General features: G+C 38.8%; 1 protein-coding gene across 1 annotated transcript in view; it reads left to right on the forward strand.

Annotated features, from left to right (window-relative positions):
• The window catches only part of SETDB2 (SET domain, bifurcated 2), a 45,357-nt gene that overhangs the window by 18,618 nt on the left and 9,587 nt on the right, over positions 1-17,152 (forward strand). Inside the window, exons 5-9 of the mRNA XM_006879504.1 lie at positions 7,734-8,297; positions 11,375-11,491; positions 12,185-12,354; positions 15,596-15,812; positions 16,449-16,548. Coding sequence (XP_006879566.1) covers positions 7,734-8,297; positions 11,375-11,491; positions 12,185-12,354; positions 15,596-15,812; positions 16,449-16,548 — 1,168 coding nt within the window. The remainder of the gene's footprint in view (positions 1-7,733; positions 8,298-11,374; positions 11,492-12,184; positions 12,355-15,595; positions 15,813-16,448; positions 16,549-17,152) is intronic.

Consider the following 17,152-nt stretch of genomic DNA (forward strand, 5'->3'; position numbering starts at 1 on the left):
TTAGGGCTGTTGTGCATAGGGTCGCTATGAGTCGAAAACGACTCGACGGCACATAACAACAACTTTTTTTTCTGTATGTAGTATTGAAAATGTCCAGAGCATTTCTTTCTGCAGCATTAGTTTTTATTGAGGTTAAAAAAATCCATGACTATTCCAAGTAGTAGCAGAAAGTTTGTGAGAATAGACCAAATTTTTCTAGTCTCTCTGTTTTTTTATTGATTTCAAGAGCGTTTATTCACCATAAAGAAGTGTAAAAAAAGTAATCTGACAGTGTTGTTTTTTAATAGGTAGTCTGTATACCAAAACATACAGGTGCTATGATGTATCATCCCAGCACTGTTTTTTTAAAATGCTAAAAAGACTAACGGTTTTTTTTAAAGGAAATACAGATTTCCTTTGTGGTTTCTTTCCACTGCCCCCTTCGCACTTTTAACTCATTAGGTGTCATTGCACTATAGTCCTCCAGTAGAGATAGATTTCTATTGACCAAGTATCTACATTCTAGACACTATGTGTGGTCCAGACAGTTAAGCTCTTGGCTACTAAAAGAAAGGTTGGCAGGTCAGATTGACCAAGAGCCTCTGTGAAAGAGATCTGTTTCTTAAAGGACCAGCCATTGAAAACCCATAAAGCTGTTTTACTATCTTTTGCCAAAAACTTGAGAAGTTGAAGTGTATAAAGGAATATAATATATTCATATTCACACCGTCCAGAATTAACAGCTGTTATCATTTCATTATACTTGTTTCCAGGCCTTTTTTAAAACACATAGTCTCTTTGAACTCTGTCTACCCACTTTCCTAGAACCAATTTCATTTCTCTATCTGCCTTCTGAGGAGTAATTCATTTCTACTAGTTATCTTTCCAGTAGATGGACATATATCTTTGTCCAAATATATAAATAATACTGTTTTATGGGGCTTTTTAAAGTATTTGTGAATAACCACAGAGAGCCCATTTTACTTGTTTTGCTCAGCATTTGTTCTGAGAAATAGCTATATTGCTATGTATAAGATCTCTTTCATTCCAACCAACTCCCATTCTGTTTTCACACTGTATTTACCCACTCCTCTAATGATTGATATTTAAGTTTTATTTTAAGTATTTCCTAGCACAAATAGTAATTCAAGGAACAGTTTTTTTCCTAGCCTTTTTAAAAAAACAGTAATCATCATGAAGTTAGTTGTTTAATAAGTTGCTAAAGATATAATCTGAAATCTTGACAATTTCCCTTAATGTAGAAGAAAGGGGTAAATAGAAAATAAGAGAACTTACTCTTTGCTAAAGCTGTTTACAAGAAAGCTAACCTAGGGGAGCGCTAGTGGTCTAGTGGCAAGAAGCTGCATCTACAATCCCAGAGGCGCATGGTTCAAATCCACCAGATGCTTTTCCCGGGGAAGGAGGGACAATCTCCTCCTATACCAGTCAGGTCTGATTTGACAGTACACTCACACAAAAAAAATAAAGTTTAAAAAAATTAAATTAAATTTAAAAAAAACCCTTGTATTTAAGAAAGCAAACCTAATATAATTCCAAAGAAATATTTTCTGAATCATCTGTATATTGTAATATTCTTTAAAAATGTGAGAATTTCAGTCAAAGCAGACAACAAAAGGTATGATATCTAAATGAGACATTTAAGGAGCCCTCATGTTGTAGTGCTTAAGTATCAGGCTGCTAACTGAAAGGTCATTAGTTCAAAGCTGTCAGCCACTCCACAGGAGGAAGCTGGACAAGTCTCCTCCTACAAAGACTTAAAACCTTGAAAACAGTGAATTTGAAATTTTAAACTTGAAATCTAGAAGCCCTTTTTGTTGTTGTTATGTGCCCTATATACAACAGCAATAAACCCTGTTCTGTTTTGTTTTGTTTTTTTTATTTTATTATTTTTGTGTGTGAGTGTACTGTCAAATCAGATCTGACTGGTACAGGAGGAGATTGTCCCTCCTTCCCCGGCAGAGCATCTGGTGGATTCAAACCATGAGCCTCTGGGATTTAAACCCTGTTCTGTTTTGATCCAACTTCATTGTCTCACATTCCTACCCCCATTACCCCACTCACTGAGTCAATCCATCTCAAGGGTCTTCCTCTCTTATGCTGTCCCTCCACCCTTCCAAGCATGACATCCCTCTTCCAAGGACTGGCCCCTCCTTGCAACATGCCTAAAGGAGCTCCAAAATCCTTGCCTCCAAGGAGCAGCCTGGTATCACCCTCTCCAGGACAAACCTGTTTATTCTCTTAGCAGTCCATGGTGTTTTAGTACTCTTCGCCAGCACCACAACTCAAAGTCATTGAGTCTTCTGTCATCATTAGTCATTGTCCAGCTCTCTGATGCATAGCAAGTAATTGTGAAAACCATGGCTTGGATCAAGTGGACCTTAGTCTCCAGACTGACATCATTGCTCTTCAGTCCGTACTCTGGAGAGATCCTCAACAGCAGATTGTCCCATTGCAGTTCATCTTTTGGTTTCCTGGCTGCTGGTACCAAGAGTGTTGATTGTGGAGCCAAGCAAGCTGAAGCTATTAACAATCTCAATCTCTACCATATCTCATGATACTGCCAGTTGGCCTAGTCGTTCTTGATGTTGAGCTTCAATCCGTAATGAAGGCTGCAGACCTTGACCTTCTACAGCAAATGCCTCAGGTCCTCCTCAGTTTTGGCAAGCAAGATAGTGTCATCTGCTTTGGTAGCCTAGTTCATAATGTATGAGGATGTTACAGAAATATCAGTGGTTCTGATACTCCTGCTCTACAGGGGAAACACTGGCTGTCTCCTCCCTTAGTAAAGATCCCAGTGGAGCATCACCACAAGTCAGGACTAACACAATGGCCATGAGTTTGACACCAGGAATCAAAATTTGCTCCAACACCATTTTTAGTTGTTGTTAAGTGCCATAGAGTTGATTATGACTCAGAGACCCTATGAACAAAAGATCTGAACTCTGTTGTATAACTATCATCGTTTCTCTAATGTTCATAGAGTTTCCAGCACCATAGGAGATAAAAAAACCCTTCCTCATTTTAAAAGTTGGTCCTTATATAAATACAGGGAGTTCTGGTGACTTAGTAGGTAATGAGTTGTACTGCCAACCCAAAGGCATGCAGTTTGAATCCACCAGCTGCTGCAAAGGAGAAAGATAGAAATCTCCTCCATGAAATGTTAAAATGTTTTCAGTAACAACATTCAAGAAAGTAGCAGTCTGGAAATACAGATATATTGGACAAATCTGTACCAGGAACCCCATTAAAGTACGGTTGTTGTTGTTGTGTACCATCAAGTCAGATCCAACTGGCATAGGAGGAGATTGCCACTTCTCCAGCGGAACATCTGGTGTATTCGAACCACCCGCCTTCAGGATTGTAGGGCAGCTTCTTGCCACTAGGTTACCAGAGCTCCCTTTTTAAAGTACTTTAAAAGCAAAGAAGTCACTTTAAAAAACTAAGGTGTGTCTGACCCAGGTTATTTTCAGTTGCTTTATATATGTATATATATATGCTGGATTTTATATATATATATATATATATATGGCTGGATAATGAATGTAAAAGAAGGAAGATGCCTTTGGATTGTGTGGTGAAGAATATTAATACGCCATGGACAGCCCAGGGAACAAACGTTCTTTAGACGAGGGGCATGCTTGGGTGCTTCTTCGAGGCAAGCATGATAAGACTGTCTGATGTACTTGATTGTTTATGGAGCATGTTGTCAGGAGGGTCTGGTCCCTGGAAAAGGGCATTCATTGTACTTGTGAAGGTGGAGGCTCAGTTTAGTAGAGGAAGACGCTCTACACGATGGATGGACACAGTGGCTATACCAGTAGGTTTAGGCACAAAGGCGTGAAGATTGTGCAAAACTCAGCACAGGTTTCTTTGTGTTAAATGTAGAGTTGTCATTCGTGGTGTCATGGGCTCACTGTGGGTTGGCACATAGGGAAAGTAGTAACCAAAGCGCCGCCACGCCTCGGAAGATGTGTGGCTTCGAACTCAGGTGGTACTCTGTGTCCAATGCACAACAGTGCAGGGGGCGGGCGGGGCTGGGCACTGGTTACTGGTTCCTCCGCATACAGAGGGTGGCCACAGAGCTGTTATATTGTCTCTGGAGCCATGGCATCTACTCATATGGCAGTCTTCCAGGCACAATGCCTTTGACATCACCTCAGCGTAGACCCGGAGGGAACCAGGTAACAGTGATGTACAGAGCACACTGGGGGCGCAGGCATTGTTTGCCACTGCTAGGGAAGTGAAAATGCTGGGAAATAATTACGTTGGATTTATTGAATATGCTTCAAATTCTAGTTCAATAGATTATTGTAGAAAGTCCAGAGAATCCATAATCCAACGCTTAAAGATTTCTAATGACACAAACGCTTGTTAAGGAGGAGGAGGGCCACTTTAGAACATTTCCTTATGATCTGAACACACAAGAGGGAAGACAAGTGAGTTGGAAGTCCTACAGTTATTTCTTTTTAAGATGGACAGCTTCATCTTCTGAGATGGAGAGCTGTGATGGAAATAAACTTGGGCGTGTTCCAGTTGTTGGCTCTTTACCTGGGCTAATTGCAGAATCATTTGTTGTTCATGCTGCTCATGGTCCACCTTTTCTTTTCATGTTTAGTAATAGTATCCATATTGTCTGAACTTTTCTCTAGATGATTGCCTTTGTATGTCCTCAGGTTTTGTCCCAATTAGATGGTAAGAACAATTCATACAGGTTTACACACATTTTTACATTCTGATTGTTCACTTTTGTCAGCATCATCTTTGCTGTGAGTAAAAATGGTCAAATATTCTATAAACTTTTGTAAGCTGTAAATCTGTGCAAATTGTGAACTGTTTTCTTTTCTGCTGAGATCCTTCCAAAATTATTGGTCCCTTAATTTGGACAGAGTACAGAACTTAATTCTCTCTGTAGACTATTTAATAGCTTGTACAGAAATATTAAAAAAGAAAAAAAACCCAAAAGTAATGTAACCCTATACTACAAAAATATTGCTCATGGAAAAATCAACAACATTTTGTTCTAAACTAAAAATATAGAACAAACCAAAAGACAGGTGGTTGTTGTTATGTGCCACTGAGTCGCTTGTAACTCATAGCGACCCTATGTACAAGAGCTCCAAACGCCATTCTATCCTGTGCCAACCTCGCCATCTCAAACACACTCATTCCCACCTCTCCAGTCACAGAATCGATCCATCTCATCGAAGGTCTTCCTCTCCTTCGCTGCCCCTCCACTCTGCCAAACATGAGTATATGAAGCAGAGGCAATAAGAGGTAGATGAAGACTAGAAGTAAAAGGCTTCACCAAATACCACTGTAATGAAAATCACTAACAAAAATACTGGTCAAAAAATTTTAGTATCTTAAAGTATAGGGATGTATATCAAATGTTAAAAATCATTCAAAACAACGTAAATTACGCTTGTCCTGGATTTAACCTCTACAAATCACACACACACACACACATTGAAGACTGGTATCAACAACACTGACCTAGGCAATGATCTTGAAAGAAAGTCAAAGCCATGACATGGTTCATGAGGTGACTCATGAGAAACTTTAATATGAATGGATTGAACTGAAAACCCACTGACCAGTCAGAATCCCAAAAACTACACCAACCAGACATGCATTTCCTGGCATGACGCAAAAGGAAATGCACACTGTCATCTTTGAATTTTTTATTCTAGGTGTCCCTACCCCAAAAAAGAGGAACCCAAGTCTAATCACACTTAAGACTGATTACCAGTTTATAGTGTATTTAAAGGATAGAAATGCATTAAGAAAAGCACCCCCAAATAGAGAAGGTAGGAACTGCTGTTGGACAAATAGCAGAATTTACTAAACTCAAACAAGTAAATGGCATCAAAGATAAAAGGCAGGAGTCATTCTAGAAGATATAAAACAGAACTCCATTGTCTTTGAGTTGATCCCAGTTTATGGATCCTTATGAAATAAATCTATATACAATTAGAAATAAATGCCCAGGTCAAATGCAATGTATGAATCTGCTTGGATTCTGGTACAAATAAATGTTAAGGCACTTAAAAATATGAAGTTGAGACCTGGAGATTTTTTTTAAATAACCTGTTAGAGATATATACTATATCAGGTAAAATTATGATATATATATGGGATTTGCTTTTAAAAAACGCAAGACTGTATTTCAGGGCAGGTAGTGAATGGGTAAAATGTTGGTAATTATTGGAGGTTGGTACCTGAGGATCTAGTATGTTGGCTTCTTTTTATGAGAAAAATACACACTTGTATGTTTCAAAGTTTTCTTAAACGTTTTTTGCTTTTTTAAAAAATGTGCATTCTTTTTGACCTCTTAACAGAGTATATCCTTAGGTATTTGGTCAAGAATTTATATGTGGGTATGTATATTATAGAATTAACATAGTGAAAAATTGGGGGAGGGGATTTTCTAACATTAAAAGGTTTCTAAATAAATGATAATATACACTCTTTCATTTACCAGATTGTTAGAATTCCAAAAGCACCATGACCCACTTGGCTGATGAAAGTCTGTCAAGTGGGCAGTCTGAAAAATTCCCATTGAGTGGGAACTGATTCATACCCAACACTCCAGCACATTTTCATAGGCTTTAGGTTGTTTGGGAAAAGACTTCCCATCTTTCTCCCTTAAAGCTGCTGGTGGACTTGAACCACCAGATAGATGCCACCTTTGAGTTAGCTACCCACTAGGCTCCCTGACTATAGTACAGACTCCACCTGAGACAATCTGGCAAGATTAAATCATTTTATTAACCGATTTATCAGTGTGACCTACCACTCTCATTTCTGGGATGTATTCTATTGTCATACCCTTACATGAATGAAATATCTCTGTACAAGATTATCTATTCCATTGTGAAGCAACATATGCCCAATATAGAAGCCCCGAGCCATATGTGACTAAATTTTCATTAATTAAAATTTTAAATTGCATTCTTTGGTTGCACTGACTACATTCAAAAGTACTCCACAGCTCCATATATCTAATGAGTACTGTGGGCATCACAGATACAGATGCTTTATATCTTATACAAGAAGTTCTCATAGCATCACTTTATAGAGTGTGCATAAAAATATCTCTAAAGTGACTTGTAAAAAGTTAATAGACAGTGCTACAAAATATTAGATAAAATGAAAATTTCTTTGCAAAAGTTTAAGATCTGATTTCTAAGCATGCGGTGTCACTTTATGCTTATTTCTTTCATAACTGCCAGCACATTTTCTATTGTCATTCTTTTCTGAGTTTTCATGTTATTGCCAAGTGGGATACATAGCATGGGGGGAAATAATTTGAAGGGAAACAAATAGTCTGAAAGATCTTGCTGAATTGATTGGATTTTGGCTAGGCTTTAATGTCTGTCTATTTGTTTGTTTTGCAGTCAAAAGCACTAGGACCTAGCATGCTGGACAACATAGCTGCTCAGCTCATTATTGTCTGTTCTAAATGAGCTCTAAATTTACTAGATGCCATAAAGCATCTATCCAAAAAGTTACAGCTGTAACTACAACCTTCTGGAGTATTTACTCAGCAATTAGGTACATCCTTTATCTGACTGCAGAATCCAGTAAAGTGTATTTTTCAGAGTCTTGGCTTTTTAGAATTATCCAAAATGAAGATAATAAAAGCAGATATCTATCTTAACATTCTGTGGGTTTTTTTTAAGAGTGAGCCCTAACACAAAATGTGAAGACTAATGAATAATTCCATTTTCCAGATCTGCAGACAATAAGGAAACTCTCCCTTTGGAAAATAAAGTTACCGATTTACAAAAAAGAAAACCATCATTGGCTTCATCCTACAAAAGTCATGCCTGCTCTGGTGCCTGTCTGATAAAAATGCCCCTCACCTTCAAGGGAGAAAACCCTCTGCAACTGCCAACCCAATGCCACTTCCAGCGACGACACTCCAAGACAAACTCTCACTCGTCAGCGCTCCATGTGAGTTACAGAACCCCTTGTGGAAGGAGTCTACGAAACGTGAAGGAAGTTTTCCGTTACCTGATTGAGACAGAGTGCAACTTTCTGTTTACAGATAATTTTTCTTTCAACACCTATGTTCAGTTGACTCGGAATTACCCAAAGCAGGAAGAAATTGTTTCTGAAGCGGACATCAGCAGTGGTGTGGAATCAGTGCCCATTTCTTTCTGTAACGAAATTGACAGTAGAAAGCTTCCTTATTTTAAGTACAGAAAGACTCTGTGGCCTCGCACATATTATCTCAACAACTTTTCCAACATGATTACTGATTCATGTGACTGTTCAGAGGGCTGCATAGACATGTGAGTAAGAAAACGTGCCATTAGAAGGCATCTCCTTAACGCAGGGATACTTGTGAGGAAATCCTGCTGTGTGTCAGCCTGTCTATCTAAAACCTATCATCTAAGATTCTAAAATTGGGGAGGGGGGACCACTGTTTTCATAGTCGTGGAAGAGAAAACTTCAACAGATATGCTAATTTGAAAATTTTATTTTTCTAAAGATCTGAAAAGTGGGAGGTCAGCAGAGGCGAGGAAGACCCTAAACCAGATGCATTGACACAGTGACTGAAACAGTGGGCTCTAGTGTAGAGATGAGAACAACACAGGATAGGGCAGGGTTCAGATCTGATGTTCACAGGGTCACTGTGAGGTATATTTGACTTAAGGGCACCCAGCAGCAGCAACAAGGATAACGAATGCCTTTAATCTGGGCTCGTTGAATACTATTTCTTGAGCATGTACAACTGCAATGCTGTACAGTAAGTGCGTTATACAGCTTTTCTTAGTTAATCCTCTCAAACCCGTGAAGCTGATATCTCCATGTTACAGACGAGGAGGTTGAGATTGAAGAAGCCCAATGTCCAGGGAAAACACATGAGATTTCCTCCCATACTGTTAACCACTCTATTATTTTCGTCTACTTCATATTTACAAGTAATGTTTAAACAATTCACAGATAATTTTCTAAAAAGTTCATAGTGTTTATAGCTAATACTTTTTTGGCTATAGTATTGAAATTCTGTGACAAAAATGAAAATATTAACTCCTTTATTCTGCCTCATTTTGCTTGTAGAATGTAAACATCACATATATTTGTAGGGTATGCATATAGAGAGTGGAACTGCAGTATTTTATTTTTTAGTTAGTGCAGACTCAGCTACTTAGTACTGAGTAAATAAAACTGAGAGAATTTAAGCAGTATAAATAATTCAGTGATACAGTATAAATTATTTCAGTTCTCTTCATCATCTCAGATTTAGGCCTCTCTGAGAAGAAGCATCTTACTATGCAAATGCTGTTTAGAATCAATTTGTTTTTTTAAAAAAATTGCCTCTAAGTAAAAGTTAACCAACTACCTCATTTGGCTGTGCCCCCTCTTGTAGAGGTAGAGGGGGAAATTGTCTGTTGAAATGTGCTTTATGATTAGTTTAAGGACCTGTGCTGGTGCTTCTGTTAGGCATGCAGCTGCTACCCAAAATGCTAGTGGTTCAAAGCTATCACCTGCTCCAGACAGAAAAATGAGGCAAAGCATCCATAAAGATTCATGGCCCTGGGAACACTATGGGCGGTACTGCTCTGTCCACCTGGGTTACTGTGAGTCAGAAGCCACTTGATGACAGTGAGTCATTTTGTTTATTATGGGCAGTTTTAAGGAACTTTTTAAAGAAGTAATTTAGATTACACTTTTTTTTTTTCTTTAGACTCTAGACACTAACCTTCATATAACATACAATTACAATGTAGGTGTTTCCACTCATGGGTCAGAAATTATGCTGGAAATCACAAAAGTAAGCAAAGGCTGAATGGAATCCACTGGAATCTGGACATGGACATGAGCTATGTATCCAGGGATTCTAATCCTTACAGGGATAGGAATTAAGCATATACGAGGATAGCAGAGAGTAGAAACTAGGTTTTCCGGGGGCTAGAAGCCCACAACTGGGAACTAGCCCTGGAACTGTATGAATTTAACACTGCCTCAGAGCTCTGAAACCCTTAGGGTTAGAGAGAAGGACATGAGGGCTTAGATTGAAAAATCTTACTGTCTATAAAGAAGGTTAACTAGCATATATGCACACTTAAGTATATTATGATGCAACTTGAAAAATATTTAAGATAAAGAGTAACTTTTAAAAGCTGCTAGATGGAAAAGATAGATTTCTTACAAGGCAAAAAACAGATTGATGACATATTTTTGTATCAGAAGTAATAAGGAAAAAATAAAGCTTAAAGTGCTGAATGAAAATAAGTGTAAACTAGAATTTTCACCAGACAATCATTTAGGGGAGTTGACTTATACAAACTATTAAACAGGAATTGAAGACATGGATATCTACTTCTCAGCAACAGGACTTGCAAATTTATCTAGAATCAAAGATTAGTTTCCAAGTTACAGGTTTGGTGGGATCAAAAATTAGCTTAACATTTTTTAACTAGTATTTTTTAATTGAAGGAGGACAGAGCATACCCAAGTACATAACATTAAGACTGCTGAAGGTAGGGTGGGGAAAAAAAAAGAATGCTAGATCGGCAGAAGTAGAGGTATCTTTTTAATACTTTCTTTTCCTGTACTATTGAATTTTGCAAATAAAATTGTATGGGGGAAAAACTACAGATTTTTTATATCTGTAAACAGTATAAATTAATGAGTTTATTGATTACTCCCCATATTACAAATAATAGCCACTGCTCCATGGCATACACATACACTTACACACATAACAAAAAGCAAAAGAAAATCATAGAGGAAAAGAATTTAAAGTCCATTGTTCAGTAAAGGAAACAAGGCCAGAGATAGCAGCTAGCTCACCAGAAGTTCACATACTGAGTTTATAGCTGAGAAACCCAGACTCCTTACTCCCCGTCACCATACTCATTTCTGTCTAGTTAGACAATTACCTAATTTATGTAGAAGTAAAGACACAGACTGAATTTATGGGTATAAGTCGTATCACTAGCAACAATAGGAACAGTGGGTCCCGATAGGCAGAGTGCTGGCATCACTGCCCCCAGTTTGTTAGAGAGTCGGTGGAACCCTGGCAAGTTTGATGCACTCGGGTTTATCCCCTCGAAGAAAGCTCAACTAGAAGAAGCTTCAAAAGCAAATTCTCTTGTGTAGAAAAATTTTTAAATTTGAAGAAAAATCCTATAGTTAAGAACTTATGAACAAAGAGGATAGTACTATTTATACTTAAACTTTGGAAATTGTGTCTTTCTATTTCAGGGGTGGCGTTCTGTTTAGGGAAGATGGTCCTACGTGAGCCACACTGCTGTTCTAAATACACTTGCTCCACTCCATTTACACTTCCATCGAGACAGTCTTTCTGCTTAACCTGGTGCTTATTTTATGCCAACACTTCCATTGCTTTTTCTTCTAGAACAAAATGTGCATGTCTTCAGCTAACAGCAAAGAATGCAGAGACCTGTCCCTTGTCAAGTAATACAGTAACCACTGGATATAAGTATAAAAGACTACTGAGACAGATACCGACTGGGTAAGATGCCTGAGGATTTTCTGCAGGGTATTGGTCTCTTTGAGGGTGGGTACTTTTCCACTGTAGCCTGCAGTCTGAAAGTTGGTATTAAACCACAATTTCTAATCCTAAAACTCAAAATTATTAAGGAATTTAAAAAAAGAAAACCAAATCTTTCTTGGAAACAGCTGTCAAAACCAGAGAGCATTCAGAAGAGACTCAAACAGTCGTCTGCTTTGAGTCTGGCTCCTAACCCTACGGGGTGGAAGTAGCCCAGTTTAGCAGCTTTGTCCTAATGAGAAATATACTGGGAATTGGGGGTTTTCAGGCTTTCTAGGTTGTTATTAACAAATAATCATACCTTTAGAAAGAAATACTTTCTTACCTAAGTGTTGCCCTTTTAAAACAGCCAACATTGCCGCAAGTACTTTGTAAATACTGACTAAATTAATCTTTACAACCCCCCCCCAACAGTACCTACCACATCTGCTACCTTCCACTGTATGATCCCCATTTTAAGGATGGGACATTGAAGCACAGGAAGGGTGTGTAATTCATCTACAATCACACAGCTATCAAAGCTGGAGTGATAAGAACCCAGTCCGTTCGCCCCTAGGAACCTTCAGACCTCGTCCCCCTCCCACTGTCGCGGACATATAAACCATCTTTGCTCTAGCTGGGCCTCACTGAGTTTCTCTTCTGCTTATCTAACAGCATTTATGAGTGCAGCCTGTTGTGCAAATGTAACCGGCAGATGTGTCAGAACCGAGTTGTCCAGCATGGCCCACAAGTGAGGCTTCAGGTGTTTAAAACCGAGAAGAAGGGATGGGGCGTGCGCTGCCTGGATGACATTGACAGGGGGACATTTATTTGCATTTACTCAGGTAAGGCAGAGACTTGTTTTCAGATCATTCTGTACTTGTTGTTGCTGTTGTTATGTGCTATTGAGTCAGCTGCGACCCTATGTACAGTAACCCTAAGCTTGGCTCTATCCTGTGCCAATCTTACTGTTTTTAACACACCTACCTCCATTACCCCAGTCACTGAATCAGTCTGTCTCAACAAGGATCTTTCTCTCCTGCGCTGCCCTTCCTCCCAAGCATGACATCCTCTCCAAGGACTGGTCCCCCCTTGCAACATGTCCAAAATATGTCAGATGAAGCTTCAGAATCCTTGACTCCAAGAAGCAGCCTGGTTTAACCCTCTCCAGGATGAACCTGTTCGTTCTCGTAGCAGTCCAAGGTATATTCAACAATCTTCTCCAACACCACAGCTCAAAAACATCAGTTCTCTTTCTATTATCCCTAGTCATTGTCCAGCTCTCTGATGCCTAGCAAGTGATTGCAGAGACCATGGCCTGTATCAGGTGCACCTAAGTCTCCATACTGACATCATTGCTCTTCAGTATTCTGGAGAGGTCTCTGACAGCAGACTTTCCCAGCACAATACATCTTTTAATTAATGTCCTGCTGGTGCCAAGAGTGTTGATTGTGGAGCAAGCTGAAGCTGTTAACAATCTCAATCTCTTCACCATCCACCCTGATGCTACCAGTCGGCTCAAATCTGCATATCTGTATTCCCATTTTACTAGTTATGGCCATTGAAATCTCAGTGCAAGGACAAAAGCAGTAAGATCTAGGACATCAGAGGAAAGCAAGAGACTGAGAACTTGAGCAATGAAAGGATGGGATCTTTAGGAGCTATCAAATGGACCAGAAAAGAAAGACGTAGAGATATGACCTGGGTTGTTGTGTACAAAACCCACTGCTGTCCAGTCCAGTTCATATTATAGTGATAGGTTCTGAGACTGTAAATCTTCACGGGAAGAGACTACCTATCGGAGTGTCTGCTGGACACAAAACTGCCAACATGTTGACATCATAACATGTTATCCACCACTGAGCCACCCTTGTTATGTACAAGTCACATCATTTTGTCTCGTGATTACAGATGCTTTGAGGCAATGGATGACTTAATATGAGAACTTAGTAACCCACTTGCCAAGGTAACGATAACCAGTAATCAGACTATCCTGTTAAATGTTTTGAGCTATTATTGTAATTTCAGAAGTTAATTTTGTTCTAAATATCTGCATATGACAACTCAGTTAGTGAAAGAAGATAATTCGCTCCATTTCAGAAACTCTAGAGAGTCACTGATCTAGAGCAAAGGTTTCTAACCCTTTAAAACAAAATGTGCATGTCTTCAGCAGCCGGTGTAGGATGAGAAAAGAAACCTTGTTCCCCGTCAAGTAACATAGGAACCACTGCATATAAAGATGAATGACTAGAGACAAATCCCTACTGGGTAAGATGATGCTTTGAGGATTTGTTACGAAGTGTGTTACGGCTGTGCATTACTGCTTCTGTCAGAGGAGGAGCCCCAGGGCGATAGTTAGGTCTCCGGACATCTTGGCCATTGACCCCAGAGTTACATGCACGCATCCTCATGTTGGTGTGTATCATGATGTAAAACAGGATGGGAAATGTGGCTTAGGAGCCAGTTGAAAAGGCCTATATTAGACTGAGTCACCAAGGGCAAGCAGCAGCTCTGAGACGTATCAGAGTACAGGGTATTAACATGTGACTCCCTGTCACATAACACTTTGTTGTTGGGTCCTGTCAGTGGTGATGGCGATTATGACACATTACAGGGTAGTACTGCCCCCTAGGTCTTCTCACCTGTAAGCTTTTAAACTCCTCTCCAAGTATGGACACTTCTGATAGTTCACAAAGTAAAACTTAGATAATACCAGCTGCCTATAAAATGCTAACAAATGCATCTAATGAGTGTTCAGCCACTGATTTTGAGTTATGACTGGAACAGTGGGCTCGCATATGGCAGAGATCAAGAAGATGGCTCAGGATGGGCCAGTGTTTCAGTCTGTTGGTCAGAGGGTCACTATGAATCTTTGTTAACTCAACCGCACCGAACAACAAGTATGGATAGCAAGGGTTGTTTGACTAATGGTACAGGGCTGGTCAATGTTTTATTCTATTGTACATAGAGTGAGAGCTGTCTCAGTGGTATCTAACAACAACTATAATTTTTAATTCCTTTAAAGAAAATGCATGAACTTTAAGCAAAGCTTTTAATACTGCTCTGGGATTTACAGGGAGAGCAATAAGCACATATTTTCCCAAATTTAAATAGTTTATTATTTAATATATATTATAATTTTTAATTTTAATTAAATGTTATTTAATATATTATATAGTATATTATTAAAGTATGAGTTTCAGTGATAAAGCATTTTTAACTAGACACACAAGTTTTTTGGTTTTTTGCCCCTTGTTGTGTACCGTCAAATTGAATCGGACTGGCATAGGAAGAGATTGTCCCTCCCTCTCCAGTGGAGCATCTGATGGGTTCAAACCATGAACCTTCAGGATTACAGCACAGCTTCTTGCCACTAGGCCACAAGAGTTCCCTAAAAGCTTTATTTTAATAAAGACTAGAGTATAGCACTCTAATTTTCTAGATTGCTTTCTGATCCTGTGTCTCAAAATTCACTCTCTGCTGTCAAGTCAGAAGTGACTCACAGCTGACTGACCCTCTGGCACAATTTTGGGAAGCTGTACATCACATGGGAGGAGCCTGCCCATCTTTCTCCCTCAGAGCTGCTATGCTAGTGAATTGAAACCATCAGAGAGACCTCCCCATTGGCTTAGCAGCACAGTTCCCTATGAACTACACCACTTGAGTTTACTTGTTTTAGAGAATTTATTTCCTGTGATACCGAAAGAGAGAAGTACTTCTGTTAGGTGTCCCGAATTTTTTTTTTTCATGTACTGGAAAACATGAAATAAATCCCTCACTGGACTTTTTTTTCCCCTTGCAGCTGTTCTCTAGGATAGATGACATGCCAGATTTTCAGAGACTATAAATCACACCAGGGGAGACTGCCTGTCTTTCTCCCTTGGAACAGCTGGTAGATTTGAACCCTATGCCTTTGGGTTGGCAGCGCAGTTCCTTACCACTACTTCTGAGCTCTAAGATGTTTGTATTCATTTTAGGACTAAAGTACAAAGCACAGGGTTCTGCAGTTACAAGGCAGAAATAAAAATACCCTTTTGATGCTTAGCAATCATAATATCTTTTGGTCACTTTTTTCCCCCCTTTTAGGGAGATTACTAAGCAGAGCTAACACTGAGAAACTGGTTGCGACTGGAGAAAATGGGAGAAAGCAGGATACCACGGAAAATATATTTTCTAAAAAGAGGAAAATGGAAGGTGCATGTTCAGATTGTGAGGTTGAAGTTGTTTCATTAGAACTGGAAGCACAGTCTGAAACTGAGAAACCCCTGCCTAAGCCCAGTCATGAAGCCACAGAGTCTGTCATGTAAGAAAATTAATATTTTTAAAAAACAAGTGAACTAGGAACAGGGGAAAGAAGGAAGGAAGAGGGGGTAAAAATGTGCAACAGTGAATGAATGAAAATCTAACATTTCTGTAAACTTTTGTTAAAATCACAATTAAAAAGTTTTATTGGGAAAAAAAATAAGAAATCAGTCAAGGCTTATCTAACTTAGTTACTGTTTCACATTCCTCTTCCCTTTTTTACTCTGCTATCCCTCCACTCCTATCCACTATCTTGCATCAAAGTTTTAAGTTTAACACTAAATATATAAGGCACTTAGATACAAAAATCTAGCCTCCTACTTTTTTCTCAGTGTTCTGTACCTAGAATTTTACCTTGTATAACTTCACTCAGGTTCCTAGATTTTACTGTTCAGCATATTTTCTATCACCATTTCACTTTCAAAACTTTCATAGGCCACCTTCTCCTTTCCACGTACTTCACAAAAGACTGGCTTTAAATATGATTCTATTTCCTTTCTGAAGTGAAAAATAGAGGCATAAATATTGCTTACTGAATTTCTAAGAATGACATACATAACAATGCTGTTTTTATTTCAAGGTCCAGTAAAGAGCGCTTTTAATGATAATACAGAATAAATTTTTTTTTCCTTTCTAGGCCAATGAAGCATAACAACATTTCAAGAATTCATTATCATTCTGTCATTAAAAGTCCTAAAGCCAAGCGAGCCATTTTTAAGGACATTGGGGAAAAGATGGTAATAAACTGCAAAAAGTAGATTGGACCCTTGAGAAATTATCTATTACTTTCTTTTCTATCTAGTTCATGTTGTTGTTGTTTGTTCACTTAGTAATGCATAGTATGTTTTCTTTTTGTGGCATCAGCAGGCAGGACTGTTTTTTAATTTATTAACCCCATAGCCATTGGTCTTGTTTCCAGCTTAGCTATGTGAGGTATACGTTGGTCATGATTTGATAGTGTGCTCCACTGAGACTCACAGACATCTGTTCCTGAGAACTTGTAGGAGAGGTTGAAGGTTAATAGTTGAATGAAGATTAGGGAGAATTTTGAGATTTTGAGATGTAAGAGAAAAGGGAAGTAACCGAACAAAAGAGAAACATCTGGAAAGTGTGTCATCCAGAAGAAACAGCATTCTGGACTACGGTGGCTAGCTCGAGACTGAACCTGAGAAGAAGAGCAGATAGAAGAGAAAGGACAGAGGCGGAAATAATGGTGGCTCACAATAGGGCTTGTTAATAGAAAACTCTGCTCTAGGTGTTGTGCAAATATTTGCCCTCTGCCTAGTGATTGTGTGGTAGGGACTTTCTTTTTTTCTTTTTTTTAATATTTTAATTTATTTA

This window comes from Elephantulus edwardii, unplaced genomic scaffold (genome assembly GCF_000299155.1).
Source record: "Elephantulus edwardii isolate Elephantulus edwardi_28Jun2011 unplaced genomic scaffold, EleEdw1.0 scaffold00004, whole genome shotgun sequence".
In the NCBI taxonomy this organism is placed as follows: Eukaryota; Metazoa; Chordata; class Mammalia; order Macroscelidea; family Macroscelididae; genus Elephantulus; species Elephantulus edwardii.